Raw genomic sequence first — 15022 nt, forward strand, 5'->3', positions numbered from 1 at the left:
ATTACAGTATGTTCTGCATCTCTTCTTACCTCCCTTACTTCAGTTCCCACTGTTGCCTGCCTAGTCACTCTATTTTAGCTGTACAGGCCTCTGCTGTCCGCAAACATGCCAAGAACCTTCCCACCCAAGAGCCTCACACAGCCTATTGCAGGTTGGTATTATCTGAGATCTTTATAGATGCCATTCCTTCTGCCGACAGGGCTCTTTTCCCAGGAATTCACAAGTCTTGCTCCCTCAATCCTCCTCTTCTAGATCTCAGAGTTACAATATCAGTCATGCTTCCCCTAACTGTTCTTCAGCATTCCCTCTCACCACGCCATATTCCCTATTCCTCTTTTTCCTGCTTTATTGTTTTCCACAGAACTTAACTCAAGCTGACAAATATATTTTGCTTGAATCTTTTTTGTTTATCTGTTAAAGGAGTCATTTCCCTCCAAAATGTCAGCTCAATGAGAGCAAGATTTCACTGCTGAATCACAATACACTCTATTTACTAAATGAACAAGTAAATGTTATTAGGATAAGTGAAATTTTACGTAAAACTGAATGTGTGACAAAAAAAATAAGGTTTCTATTAAGTAGGACAGCAGAAGCTTTTGTTGATGAAGGACAGGCTCAAGGCTGGACTCTGAAGAACTAAGAGAAAAATCTATGTGCCAGGTTTTCTTAGGTAGAATAGGAAGAGAGAAACAATTTTGAAACAGCTTTTTAATTTTAAGATTCCTCTCTATCAAAAAAAAAAATCAACTCTTATCTATAATTTTGGTCCCCACCCTAGTAGAAAGCAACTTAGCCTGAGGAATTTGTGAAACCAGATATAAATATAAGTCCAGCAATGTATTACTACACACATTTTTTTATTTTTTAGGGGCTGTGAAGAAGGGCCCAGCAGACATGTTTGATAATAGTAATCTCATACCATAAATGCACAAACTCTAGACAGGGGAAAAAACAAAGTCTCTGATCATCAAATGATCAAAATGTTTACAAAACAAAAATAAAGAGACTTCCAAATACACCAGGAGTTTTTAAAACAGCTCTTTTTGAGCAAGAAGAAAATCCAAACTCTTTTAAGTGGTCCTAAATTAACATTCCGCCCCTGCCACTTCTTTCATGTATACTTTTTCTTTAATACTTATTTTTTAGTTGGACACAATACCTTTATTTATTTATTTTTATGTGGTGCTGAGGATCAAACCCAGGGTCTCACATGTACTAGCACTCTACCACTGAGCCACAACCCAGCCCCTCATGTATACTTTTATAAACTTTAAAATGAAAGCAGCAGAAAATAAAAGTTTTTCTTTACCTTGGGTTTTGGTCCCAGATCCAGACAACCCTAGTGATGAATCACAGGATTCCTTGAGGGGTGATCTGATTGGAGTTTCAGCTTCAGGGGTCTCAAAATTACCTTCAGAATCCGAGCTGCCAAGGGGGAAAAATGAGGAATTACCACTTTCAACGGTATTTTCCACACCCTTTAAAATTTACATATCCACAAAGGTTAAAGTTCATCCTCTTTTTTTCCCCTAACTTTACCACCAATTGATCCTCAGCCATAGGTTGGCCTGTGGGTTTTTAAGCAGTGCCCTCTTGGATTTCTCTGTCTGGCATCCTTTCTCCCTGAAATCTCCATCCTCTGGAGCTTTTCTCCCTCAGCATTTCTGAAGTCATCTTTCCCTCTCACACCAGGAAAAAAGTGCTTTCCAACAGACTCCTTTTCTCACAAGATATCTCTTACAGGAACCTAGAGACCTAAAAAATACCATCTCCAACCCAAAATTATGCCAATTCTACTCATGCATTTTTCCTTGGTAGGCCTCTACCTGTCTAGAACTCACTCGACTCAAGATTAAGAATGCTGTCACCTGCCTTCCGCAATCACACGGTGACAGCTCAGCAGAGACCACCATTTCTCACCAGCTGCCAAGGGCCTGTCATCACGCGACCTTCTTTACCATGGCTGCATTTGGGGGACACAATTAGGCCCCAGGAGGGGGAGGGAGTGACTTCTGCCCCACAGGAAGGGTTGTAAATGCCACCTAGAGTGATCAATGACACTAGCCCTGTATGTGTTTGTGTGTCTGGGTGTAGGAGAGGGGGCAGGGGGGCGGGAGAGCGGATTGAAGCTTAGAGAAAGTGACCGAGGCAAACGATGCGGAGAGACTGCAGATTCTGCGTTGGGTTCAGAAAGCTCACAGAGAAACCGGGGAAAGAAAACACACGGGAAAACAGAACATCCGGAACTTTCCAATGCACAACGGAGACCTGGTTACGGGCAGGGACGTAGCATTGCCATGAATACGGTTACGCGGGTGGGCGGCCACACACACGCACACAGAATGAGCCGCAGATGGATGGATGGATGGATGGCAGGCAGCACATTTGCATCTCGGCAGGGATCCTGTGTACTTGCCTGAAACTCAAGGATTTGGTCTCTGCTTGCGAGTCCTCCTCCTCGGGGTCGCCCTCGGGCCCTCCGGCCTCGTCCTCTCCGGCGGCCCCGCCGCGCACCGCAGACCACGTCCATTTCGCCCACTGCACGGGGGACAGGATCTGCCAAGGGCTGAAGGCCATGAGCACGGATCCTCGGGCTCCAGTTCCTAGGGGTAGGGGAATGGGGAGAGCCTTTTTTCCTTTTCAAAATGGAGGGAACCGGTGACAGGCGCCTGTAAGCGTTGCCAGCGGAGGCGCGGATGTGGTTCAACGAGCGCCGTCGGGGGCCCGGGTGGAGCGCTTCCTCTCAGCCGGCAGGCAGCGACGCTCCTCCTCGTCCTCCTTCCCACTCGCTGCGGCCAGGGTGGCCCCCGCGCCGGGCTCCTCTCGCCCGGGAAGATGCCTCTCCTGGGGCCTCCTCAGGGGCCCGGCCCGCAGCGTTCTGTGGCTCGGGGTCTCGGGGTCTCCGGCTCCCGCCTCCTAGCCGGCGGGGCGCGCATCAGCTGCCGCGGGAGCCGCGCCCCAGGAGCCGCCCCCTCGGACCGTACTACTCGCGCCGCTCGGGCGGGGGCGGCGGCGGCGCCAGGCCTTTGAAGTCTGCGGCGCGCGCACCGGATTCCCCCGCCAGGGCGCCACGCTGGTTGCGCCTGGACTTCGGTCAGGGGGCTTCCCGGCCACGCCTCAGGCCAAGCGGCTAGGACCCCGGCAGCCCGGGCGACTAGTCTGCGTCAGGAGCACAGAAGATCCGTTTTCTGAGTTCGTGTACGCTGCACTTTTCCTCCTTCCCTTATGTTTTCATTTTGCTTCTGGAACTTCATGGCGTGAATGACATTGGACCTCACAGAAGTTAAGCCCCATATTTAAACAAACAAACAAACAAACCACACTTCGAGACGGCTGTAGACTGGTGTTTTTCCCTCCCTGATACTGACAGCGTGGAAGATTTCAACCTGATCATCTTCATCCCAGTCACTTCCAAGATTTGGAAATCCCTCAGCAACGACACAACACTGGGCAAGGACAAGAATTTAAGATGCCTACCCCTCCCCAACCCGCACAAGTGAACGCTCTGAAGTGGCCAGGTCTTGGCTAAAGGATGCAAAATTACCCTGTGACGTTACAGCCCCATGGCTTTCCCATTCTCCTTTTTGAGGCTCGCTTTTCATAACTTTCAAATTTTTGATTTCTGACATCGTTTGTCAGTAGTTAAGCCAACAGGCATGGTGACAGCAGCCTTCGAAATAGAACATCTTTATGTTTGAAGGCAAAGGGAAATAGCAGATTTTCTTCACTTTCCATGGAGGGATTTCATTTCGGGATTGCTCTTCAAAATCATCAATGCACACACTTCCAAATGAATCAGCTGCTTCAAATGATGTCCTTGCCTGGATAAGGTTGTTTCTTATACTAGTGTCATTTCCCAGAATTGCAGTGAATCTGTGAAGTGCCTACAGTTTCCCACAGAGAAAGCAGCTCCAAAATTTGGGGACAAGGTCACAGTGAAACTTGCAAAAAGACTGGCCATCTCCCCTGAAAGGGTTTGGCACATATACTGCTGACGAATCATGACTGTCACACATTCAGTAACAAAACAAGCAAAACTACAAGATAAGTCTTGGCAGGTAGTCCTAACAGTGGAAGTGTGGGGGCGGGGAAGGGAGTATCTTGAAAAAAGGTGGGCTGAGGAATCCGGATGCTTTAGCGTTCATTACAGTGTCTTTTATTCAGAGATAAACACAACTACCATGAATGTTCTAGGGACTACAAAGAAGTACATTTTTTTAAGGTCCACATGAAATATATCCAACTGCTTGTATCTCTGGTTTTATGCTCAAAAAGTAAACCTTCAGATTATATGTCGCTTAGGTTTCTGGGTTTGTTTATTGCCTGAAAATATTAACCTATGTAAATCAGTATGTGGCAAACTTTAGGTTTATGTTCATTCTTCTTCCTGAGTAGTTCTAGAATCTGTTCCCCTCTGTGCCCTGTTGTGATTTACACAGTTCTTGCCTCCCATTTTTCATAGATTGCCTGTTTCCAATGGCTTCTTCCCTGTGAAGGCTTTTCTCACTGCTCAGCCCTGGTCTGGCTGATCTGTGATCCTCCTCTAATCCTGCTGTTCCTGTTCCCCCAGTTCCTGTCCATTTTCCTAGCCACAGTCAGCAGACCACTGGTTCTGAACCTTCAATATGTCCAAGAATCACCTGGGAGAGCTTCTTAAAAAACACAAATCTGAGTTGCCAGCAGGATCTGGAGAACAGTTTACTAAATGTCCTTGAGGGATTGTTGTTGCAGGGTCAATTTTGGAAACAATTCCTATCTTGAACTAATTGCCACTTCCGGAACAATTTCCCCCTGCCTCGGAGATTTGCACATTTCTAGGCTGCACCTCTTCTCCTGAAAAACCAGCCTCTACCTCAGAGCAAAGCCTGTCCAAGGAAGAGAATTGACCTTTGTCCTTGGAAAGACCCACAGAGCACTCCTAGGCACATTCCCACCCTGTAAATTGTTTATCTACAAATAACAGGAGAGATCTGCTGCGCCAGGTGTCCCTGATTCAGTCAGGCTAGGTGGGGATCCATAGCAACCCCCTAGCAGCCACCAATCAGCATGAGACAGGGAAATACCTGGGATGCCAGATGACCCTCCCAGTAGTTTATGGTGGTTGATAACGTGTTGGGAAACCATGTAGTTCAGCATGAACACCCCTCTTGGCTTAAACCAATCAGTTCAAATGAATACCCCTTTTGTACTGACCAATCACCCTTACCCAACTTGTTCCTGCCAGTGAATGTGCTAATCATGTTTTAGAGTTGTTATTTGATTTTCCTGCGGTGTGTGATGATTTGCTAAGAGATGCTATGATGTATGTGGGGGTCCCTGCCTTCTCCAAAGAATGTATAAAACTGCTGCAAACCCTGGGCTCGGGGCCTCTCAGCGTCACCAGTTGGTGTGTGTGCGCGGAGGGCCGCGCTAGCTCGCAATAAACACCTCTTTCTTGTTTACATCGATCTTGGTCCCTGGTGGTCTTTTGGGGGTCCCGAATTCGAGCAAAACACTCCCATCCCCACCCCCAAGCTCCCAGGCCTTGGCTGTTCAAATTTCTTTCATTACCTAGCTCAAGGGTATACTCTAAGAAAGCAGGCTGGTTTCTTCCTGCCTTCTATCCTCTGAACATTCATATAAACCATTACTGTGGCCCTTACCCACAGAAACTTGTTTTTGTTTTGTAGAACTGGGGGTTGAACCTCATGCATGCTAGTCAAGTGCTCTACCATTGGAACTACATCTCCTCAGCCATTATTTTGAGACAGGATTTCCCTAAATTGCCTAATCTGGCCTTGAATTTGGATCTTCCTGCCTCAGTCTCCTGAGTAGCTGGGATTACTGCAATGCACCACCACACCCAGCTTTTAGATAGCTTTGAAAGTGAAAGGGAGCCTTCTTAATTAGTGATGCCAAAACTCCAGGCATAATCCATGACTGCCTCAGACTGTAAGGTCATGCTACATTTAGCATGATACATGCAACATACTTATTTACATGTCTATTCCACTTCTGGACAAGATTCTAAAGATCATGGACATATTTATGATGCATTTTTTGTTTCTCAGAGATTAAGCCAAGGCTATTCACTCAATAGGTGTTCAATAAATTAATATTCTAGTTGACAATTTGTCCTTATGTATTTAGCTAAGATGGCATCACTTCTTAAAACTTGGCTCCTCCTAGGGAAATCAAATTTTGCCCAATGAAGAACAGAACCCAGGTCCAATGATAGCCCCAGTAAGATAAAACCCAACCTATGCAGCAACTTTTGAAACTACAAAATCAAATGCCCAGGTTTCTGAAAAATCAGCCCTCTGCAAGTTCTTGGACTTAGTGTGAACATCAAGAAAGTAACTTACTCCATAGTTACTGAATGGATTTTATTTTCCAGAAGTATGATAATGAGGCTGATGTATCAGTTTTCCTGTAATTCTGGAAAAGAATGGGTAATGTTTGACAACAGCTATGCTAACCAAGATAAATCTAATTTTACTGATGCAACTCAGCTTTGCTTAGCAGGATGTCAGCAGATACATAAGCAAGTAACCAAATGAACCGGATTTGTTTTGGAAATGACCTTAAGCACAGAAAAGGCCCCATCTCTCCTCCTCTTCTCTTCTCACCCTTCCCAGAAGCTCTTGATGAATACACCATGAAAATCTAATCTAATCAATTCCAAGCACCAAAAATAAATAAACAAAAGAATAAAATGTAATTTACTTGAAAATTTTACAAATGGTGGGCAGGCCGGGTACACACCTTGTAGCTAATCAGTGCTCCAGAGGGTTTGCAAAATTGGTCTTTTGGGTAGAAATTAAATAAACCCTATGAGTAAGCAAACCCAAACTGCTGACAAGGACTCTCCTTGACCTAACTCTAGCGAGACTCCACTAAACACTCCATGCCTTAACTTTGAGCTTCAGTTTTTGTCTGTGTAGGGTCTAGTTTTGTCAAGAATCCTGCTGGGTCACTTTCATGAGAATCCCCACCCTCATTCTCTTACCCTGGCCTGCCTTCAGCAAGAATCCTGTCAGGTTGGTTTAGCCAGAATCCTCCTTTACTCATGAAGCTTCCTCTTAGTAGGAAGTAGTTTTCCTTCTTCCTCACCCACAGATCCCTAGACATAAACCCTCACTTGTCTTTATATTTGGGGTTAAGCCCCATCTCTCTCTTTCTCTGCTACTGAAAAATGCTGAGGCAGTAGTCCTTTTTCAAATGAAGTCTTCCCTATTGAACAAGTGCCATAACAAAATTGTCTTTGACAAGGCAAGCCATTATTTAGCTACTGGGAGAATGCCTGTGGGGAAGGGGCAGGAAAGCAAGGGGCAAAGGCAGGGCAGGGCTTACCTCTGAATGACCCCTTAGACCTGTTAAGGAGTTAGAACTTGCTTCTGGAGTAGGGGGAGCAAACACCAGTACCTACTTAGCTTCTGGAAGAGAATGAAAAGGCCCAGGTGTTAGTGGTAGCTCAAGAATAGCTCTACCTCGCTGGGCCTGTAATCCCAGCAACTGGGGAGGCTGAGGCAGGAGGATACCAAGTTTAAGACCAGCCTCAGCAAGTTAACAAGACCCTATCTCAAAAAGGAGTAAGGATGTAGCTCAGTGTCCCTGTGTTCAATCCCCAGTACCAACAATCAATCAAAATAGGAACAATCCTACCCAGTTCTTGCAGCCCGGTACCACCATCTAACAATCTTCCATGCAAAACTGAAATACTGCATTTTATAAGAAATCTTCCAATATTATAAATGCTCTTCCTAATTTAAAATGTTTTAAACTTTGTGGAGCTGCAGGGCAAGCCAAATCTATGTGTGTACCTCCTCGGCCCATGGAGCCTAGACAAGCAAAGGGGAGTCCTTTGAGACAATAAAGTAACATTTCTGCTTAGATCACAGATAATTCTGGCAACAACTTGGGGGCTGGGATCAAAGGAGTCAAGACTAGGAGACCTGTGACCTAGTATTTTCTCTGCTCCAAACTGCCTAGCTAAGAGAGACAGCTTCTTTCACAATGAGAAGCAGAATTAGAACTAGTGTTCTCTTTCACTCCACTTGTTCAATAATAGCAGAGCTGTGAGCAATCCAAGCGTAAGATGAACACTATTAATAGAAGGAACAAAACCATCTCTATTTAAAAAAAAAATGTTTCTGACCTCCAGTGAAAAGAGAAGACATTTGTGTATGAGTGCTGTTGAGGGCGTAGAGGAGGCAAGTAAAGAGGAAAGCATCAAGATGGCAGCAGAGAATCACAGAGATAAAGCAGCCATTAAGAAAACAGAAAGGTCAGGAGCGTAGAAAAACCCATGCAACTATCTGAATTATCTAACTACTTAAGAATTCGATGAGCAAAATAAACAACTAATTCAACCAAGATTAAATGCCAGATTGATGATGTAAAGCACAATTGCTGGGATGCTCTGAAGCACTTAGGAAAAGTACATACGAAATTGAAATAGCATCTAACAAAAATGTTTAGGGGCTTCAATGCAACCTCAATGCAACAGAGCATCTTCCACTCTCTGCTGGGTGAGTTTTCTAAGACACAGTGGAGAATTATTTCCTCAATGGGTATTCCAACAACCTGACCACTGAGCATTCTCTCCTCATTCAACAAGCTTAACACCCTCAACCTTTAGCACTTTTTCCCCTTGAATACTTCAAATATAGAAGGTCTCAAAGATGTAAGAAATAGTACCTTTTAACAGTTTCATCTGATTCTTTTAATCATTCTCTCAGGTATACAGGGCAGCAGCGAAGCAGAAAAGGCAAGTTAACCTGCCTGAAGTCACACAGTAGATCAGTGCCAGAATGGAATCTACAACCGTAGTCTGTCTGTCTGTCTCTCTCTCTCTCTCTTTCTTTCTTTTTTAGTGCATAATCCCTATATATAATAGCAGAGTTAATTCTGACATAACCCTAGTATCTTAGCTTTCATATTCTTTGCCCAGTAAATCAAAAGAAAGCAGAGGCCCTCTCAGCCACTCTGTAGCTTAAGATTCCATCAGCTGTTCTTAGTCAGTTTTCTTTTCCCTGGTGTGGGCTGCCACGTCACAACTAGCAATATCTTGCTCTGTTGTGAAGAATTGCTATTGTTGACAGGAGGCCTGAGGCCACTCTACCTGCTTTTCTGCCCTACCACAGTCTGACTAGACAAGAGCATGCTGATGTCTGTACAGACAGCATCGCCAACAACATCTCCCAACATTCAGATATGTTATGGTTACAGTCTTAACCTTGCAAGGTCAGATGTTCTAGTTATCCTCTACTCATAGGCTATAATTACCTATGGAATTACAATCTACCCTGTACTACCCAAACACCGAAATTGGGGAGTTGTACTATGTATTTATACTTAAGATTATATAAGTAAGAGGGCTGGGGGTATAGCTCAGTGGTAGATTACTTCCTAACATGAGGAAGACCCTATGTTTGGTCCCCAGCATTGCAAAATATTTGTGTGTATACATACATATATGTATGTATGTATGTATGTATATATATATGTGTGTGTGTGTGTGTGTGTGTACATCAATCATAAAGAGAAGCTCCTTTCTAATTTTTCAAAAGAAAAAAAATCACACTTGTGTCCACAGTTCATACTCTTTCAGAGCTCTAGAAAGATCAACAAGAATGCAGATTGCATTCAGCAAAGTCTGGGCTGATCTTACCACCTGGCGCCTGCTTGAAGACCCTTGTTCGGGCTTTGCACTGGTGAACTCCAATCATATCCACCCCCTGATCAGTTTTATCCTGTATTCCAAAAGTAAAGTTTGAATTCCCCTTAAATCAATCATGGCCACATAGTAGAGATACCGTATTAGCTTTCAGAAAAACTGGGGAACAGGGGCAGTTCATATATTTTATGATGTAAACACTAAACTATTATTGTTGAAGAGCCAGATCTATGAGGTTCTTTCTCATCTCCATCACATACCTCGAGATATGTTTAGTGACTTCTTTAAAAAGTTCACTTTAGTTCTCTGGGATGGAAGGGTATGAAAGAAGCAGTAATTGAATGCAAAAGACATAAACAGAGTTAGGTCAGTCGGTTTATTCCAAGTGAGGAAAATAAGCCCAACATTATCCCTAATTCTTCCCACCAACCACCACCAATCCAAAATTGAAAACAAGCAAACCCAAAACAAAGATCTACTTAAAGCAATAAACTTAAATTTAGAAATATCTTCTATTCCAGTAGTATTTGGCCTTTCCTGCAAAACACCACCATTTTATTTACAGAGCCTGTTAAACAGGAATATCTGAAGATTATTCTTACTGATTCAGCACCTTTTGTTTCCTTCTGTTGAACTTATATTCCTCTCGAACACATTAGGTATTAAGAATGTGGGCCCGCTAAATCCCAGGGCTTTATACCTAGATCTCAGACAAGAAAACCATGTGAAACCTTTAAGTTATTATGAATTTAATAAGGTACATGTCTAATAAGGAACATTACTCCAAATGTGAAATGTCTGCTTTACTTCACTGACCTGCTTGGGAGTGCAGAGTGGAATATAAGGCTTGAGTTTAAAAGGCTAAAGTAACTTGGGAAATTGTAATAGAAAAATATTTCTCTATGGGTGGGGGGGTCAGTTCCTGAGGACTAAAGCCAGGGGCACTCTACCACTGAGCCATATCCCCAGCCCTTTTTATTTTGAGACTGATTCTTGCTAAATTGCTAAGGCTGGCTCAAACTTGCAATCTTCCAGCCTCAGCCTCCTAAATCACTGGGATTATAGGCATGTGCCACCATACCCAGCTTAATATTCTTTTATTATTATTATTTAAAGAGAGAGAGAGAGAGAATTTTAATATTTATTTTTTCTTAGTTTTCGGCAGACAACATCTTTGTTTGTATGTGGTGCTGAGGATTGAACCTGGGCCGCACGCATGCCAGGCGAGAGCGCTACTGCTTGAGCCACATCCCCAGCCCCTTAATATTCTTTTTTTAAAAAATATTTTTTAGTTGTTGATAGACCTTTATTTTTATTTATTTGTTTGTTTATTTATATGTGGTGCTGAGGAACCCAGTGCCTCACACATGGTAGGCAAGCACTGTACCACTGAGTTACAAACCCAGCCCTAATATCCTTTTTTTCTGAGCCATTTTATTAATTCTCCTCCGTCCCATCCCCAAAATTAAATGAATCCCCCAAACAATGAATCCTTAAAAATTAGGAGAACATTGGTTACATGCTTCAAATTTTCTGAGCTCATCCTGATATCAAATATTCTATTCAAATTGGGTACGCTGGCCAGTAATCGCAGCAGCTCAGGAGGCTGAGGCAGGAGGATTGCAAATTCAAGGCCAGCCTGAGCAATTTATCAAGGCTCTATGTAGCTCAGTGAGACTGTCTCAAGATTTAAAAACAAAAACTACTCACTGTCCTTGTAAATGCATTTGTGTGCCTTCAGGAGACCAAATGTCCCCATTTTTTTGAGTTTTGAGACATCACTAAGAAGTTAAAAGGCAGCAGATTAGGAGGGTGGATGAAAAGGGCAGCAGAGATAGACCCTCTTGGGTGTGGGAAGAAGGGATCACCCAGAAGAAATAATAAAACCACGAAAAGCTTTTGAAAATAATTCTAACAGCTGTGCCACTTTAGTCCTTACTCTGGGGATATGGAGGGATTTGATTACAGTAATTCATGTGTTTGTGAACAATAATCTTCCTGCATTTCTAAGAGATTTTTAAAAATGAGAAAGTAAGAAGTAAATTCTACAATGATATGCAGCCTCCTGTAAAGTTCAGATTTTATCTCTTTAGAGTAAATGTTCAAGTACCATATTTCAATTCTGAAAAAAAAATCAAGTCAAAATATTAATGTCACTGATTTTCCTCACTAATAAATATAAACTAAAAGTCTAGCAGAATTAACAGAAAGACATAATAATGTTCCAAGTTGACAGAAAAAAATATTGTAAATATGGCAATATTACCCTATTAACTTGTAGGGTTAATTTGATTTCAGTCAAAAGTCCCAGGAGGTTTTTCTCAGAAATTGTCAATATTTTTCAAAAGTTTATCTGGAAAAAATAAAATGGCAAACATAATTTAAACTCTTTAAAACACACACAACTGCTGGGCACAGTGGTGCATGCTTGTACTCCCAGCAGCTCAGGAGGCTGAGACAGGAGGATTGTGAGTTCAAAGCCAGCCTCAGCAAGAGTGAGGCACTAAGCAACTCGGTGAGACCCTATCTATAAATAAAATACAAAATAGGGCTGGGGATGTGGCTCAGTGGTCAAGTGCCACTGAGTTCAATCCCTGGTACAAAAAAAAAAAAAAAAATCAAACCCACACATGCAACCACTAAGAATTAAGAAAGGAATAGAAAAATAGGTAGATCCTTGTTCAGTAAAAACAGAATGGGGGGGCTGGGTTGTGGCTCAGTGGTAGAGCGCTTGTCTCACATGTGTGAAGCATTGGGTTCAATCCTCAGCACCACATAAAAATAAATTAATTAATTAAAAGTATTGTGTCCTTTACTACTAAAAATATATTTTTAAAAAAACAGAATGGGAATCTCAAAAAAGGACCCTTCAAGATATAAGCATTTAATGTACAATCGACAGGAAAGTAATATTATTTTGAAAGTAGTTGGAGAATAACTGGTTGGCAATGGGAAACAAGATCAATTTGAACCCTTACCTCAGAACATACACCATGATAAATCCCAGATGGATTAGATGGCTAAATAATACAAATCAAACCATGGGAAGAAAACAATCTAGAAGCAACAGAATCTGTCAAAGCTCTGTAGGAAGGATGACGGTCCAACTCAGAAGTAATTAATAAAACCACACACAAAACCAAGATTGCAGACTTGGCTAAATAAAAAAAGTAAAGCTTTTAAGCATGTGTCTTGAATTAAAAGGCAAACAACAGGCGGAAGAAAAACAAAGGTTACTATTGTTATTACCTCAGGGATTTGTGAAAACCAGTAAGATCATTCAAACATTCAAATCCCAAAAGAGAAGTGAACAATCACAACTGCTTACTGTGTATCAGACACTATACTCTAGCCCGGACCCCACAATCTCATGAGGAAAAGCTTTATTACAGCTTTGTGTGTGTGTGTGTGTGTGTGTGTGTGTGTGTGTGTGTGTGAGAGAGAGAGAGAGAGAGAGAGAGAGAGAGAGAGAGAGAGATTAAACCCAGGGCCTTGCATACTATAAGGCCAAAAAATAGAACAACAACTCCAGCTGCAAAATCAGGTTAAGTTGTATTGGCTACATTTTGAACTTCCAGAGCAGGGACTATTGATCCGGAATAATGAAGGGTTTCAGAAGATCCTGAGCTCTGAAATTAAATACAAAAGTATGTCTTTGCACATATTTGCATCAATCTCTCCTCCTCTTCCCCATATGCAGTCCAATTCCATTCCAGGAACAATGTTTTAGGCTGATTGGAGATTAATTTTCAAATTTGAAAGTGATACTAACTGAAAAACCTTCAGTTACAGAGAAGTTATAGCCAAAGGGGGTCTCATACAGCGAACTCAGACCTGCTAGAAGTTAATATTGGAGGAAGCTTTGAGGACTGGGGATGTATGTAGCGCAGTGGTAGAGGGCTTGCCTAGCACGCACAAGGCCCTGGCTCAATCCCCTGCATTGCAAAAAAGAAGCAAACCATGATGACTTGCAGAGGATGGAAAAGGGAGAGGAGTGGACAGCAATGACCCTCACCACCCCAGGGTGTGGTGTGCTCTTCCTCAGGTGCCCTGTGGGAGCCAGTGGCAGGAGGCTACGGTGGGTATCATCTAAGTGACTGTCTGGTAACCAAGGTGGGAATGAAACCCTTGTTCCAAGGAGGCATTCACCCATCACACCAAAGTGCCATAGAAAAAGAGGTTTTCCAGGGATAACTCAGAGTACAAACAAGAATCCTCAAAGACACAAAATTGGGCTAGAACATAAAAGTTGGGAGTGCTTGGGAGGAATGGAGGAATTTTAGATAGGGCAAAGGGAGGGAGGAAAAGGGACAGGGGATGGGGGTAGGAAAGACCGTGGAATGAGATGGACATCGTTACCCTAAGTACATGTATGAATACACGACAAGGATGGTGTGACTCTTCTCTGTGTACAACCAGAGACATGAAAAATTGTGCTCTATATATGTACTATGAAGTGAAATGCATTCTGCTGTCATATATAACAAATTAGAATAAATAAATAAATGTTAGAAAAAGAAAAGAAAAGAAATGCACATTCTTGTGCCCACTGCTGTGAAATGGGAGGCTTGGGAGTTCAGGCCATGGTGTTACAATGAGTCCTCCTCCAGCCATGCACATTTCAAAGCCTCCTATCAGCCTTCTTTAGCCACACTGTAGATACTTAGTCTCTATACAGGAAATGGATTTCCAACATCTAACCAGAGACAAAAAGCTTTTTTTTTTTTTTAATTTTTTTTTTTTAGTTGTAGATGGATACAATATTGTTATTTTATTTATTAATTTTTATGTGTTGCTGAGGTTTGAACCCAGTGCCTCCAAAGTGCCAGGCAAGCATTCTACCGCTGAGCTACAGCCTCAGCCCTACAAAAAGCTTTTTGATCAACAGCAATTTCAATACTTCCTCCTTAGTGTGGTATGTATGGCCTGAATAGCATTTACTACTTTCATCCACAACATTCTGAATTGCCTCATTAAAACTCATAAGTCCACAGCATCACCAGCTCTAAAACCTTAACAGCCAAATTATGGCTATAAGAGGTATTTCTGATTCTCATCTCCCTAATCCTTTCCTCCATTTGCCATCCACAATCCATGTTTTCCTTGGAACTCCAACGGCATGCGGTTTGGCCATCCTGGCTCCTGCTTCTGATGCCGGGGTGGGAAAGTGACTCAGGTTTGACTAAACAGCATCTTTCACCACCAGTCCTCCTGCACCCCTCCCAAGCTACAACGCTTGACCCAGCAAAGGACACAAAACCTAAGTCCATCCAATTTATGTCTCCTGACAACCTTTTAAAATTTTTTCACCACTACCCTTCTGTTTCCTTGATCAAATCTGAGGCCCTCTGGCAAGATTCCAAA

General features: G+C 42.8%; 1 protein-coding gene across 9 annotated transcripts in view; it reads right to left on the reverse strand.

The window, feature by feature from the left end:
* The window catches only part of Tacc1 (transforming acidic coiled-coil containing protein 1), a 117493-nt gene that overhangs the window by 59769 nt on the left and 42702 nt on the right, over window positions 1-15022 (reverse strand). For 3 of the 9 annotated variants that reach the window (XM_027939237.2, XM_071610186.1, XM_027939236.2), the window contains exons 1-2: window positions 2417-2940; window positions 1310-1425 (exon numbers count right to left, since the gene is read on the reverse strand). The exons of 1 other annotated variant lie outside the window; for it this stretch is intronic. In XM_027939237.2, coding sequence (XP_027795038.2) covers window positions 1310-1425; window positions 2417-2577 — 277 coding nt within the window. In that variant the 5' untranslated portion in view covers window positions 2578-2940. Of the gene's footprint in view, window positions 1-1309; window positions 1426-2416; window positions 2941-15022 lie in introns of those variants that run through there. 5 more of the 9 variants (XM_071610191.1, XM_071610190.1, XM_071610188.1 and 2 more) reach the window with 3 other exon arrangements.

Source organism: Marmota flaviventris, chromosome 3 (genome assembly GCF_047511675.1).
Source record: "Marmota flaviventris isolate mMarFla1 chromosome 3, mMarFla1.hap1, whole genome shotgun sequence".
Taxonomy (NCBI): domain Eukaryota; kingdom Metazoa; phylum Chordata; class Mammalia; order Rodentia; family Sciuridae; genus Marmota; species Marmota flaviventris.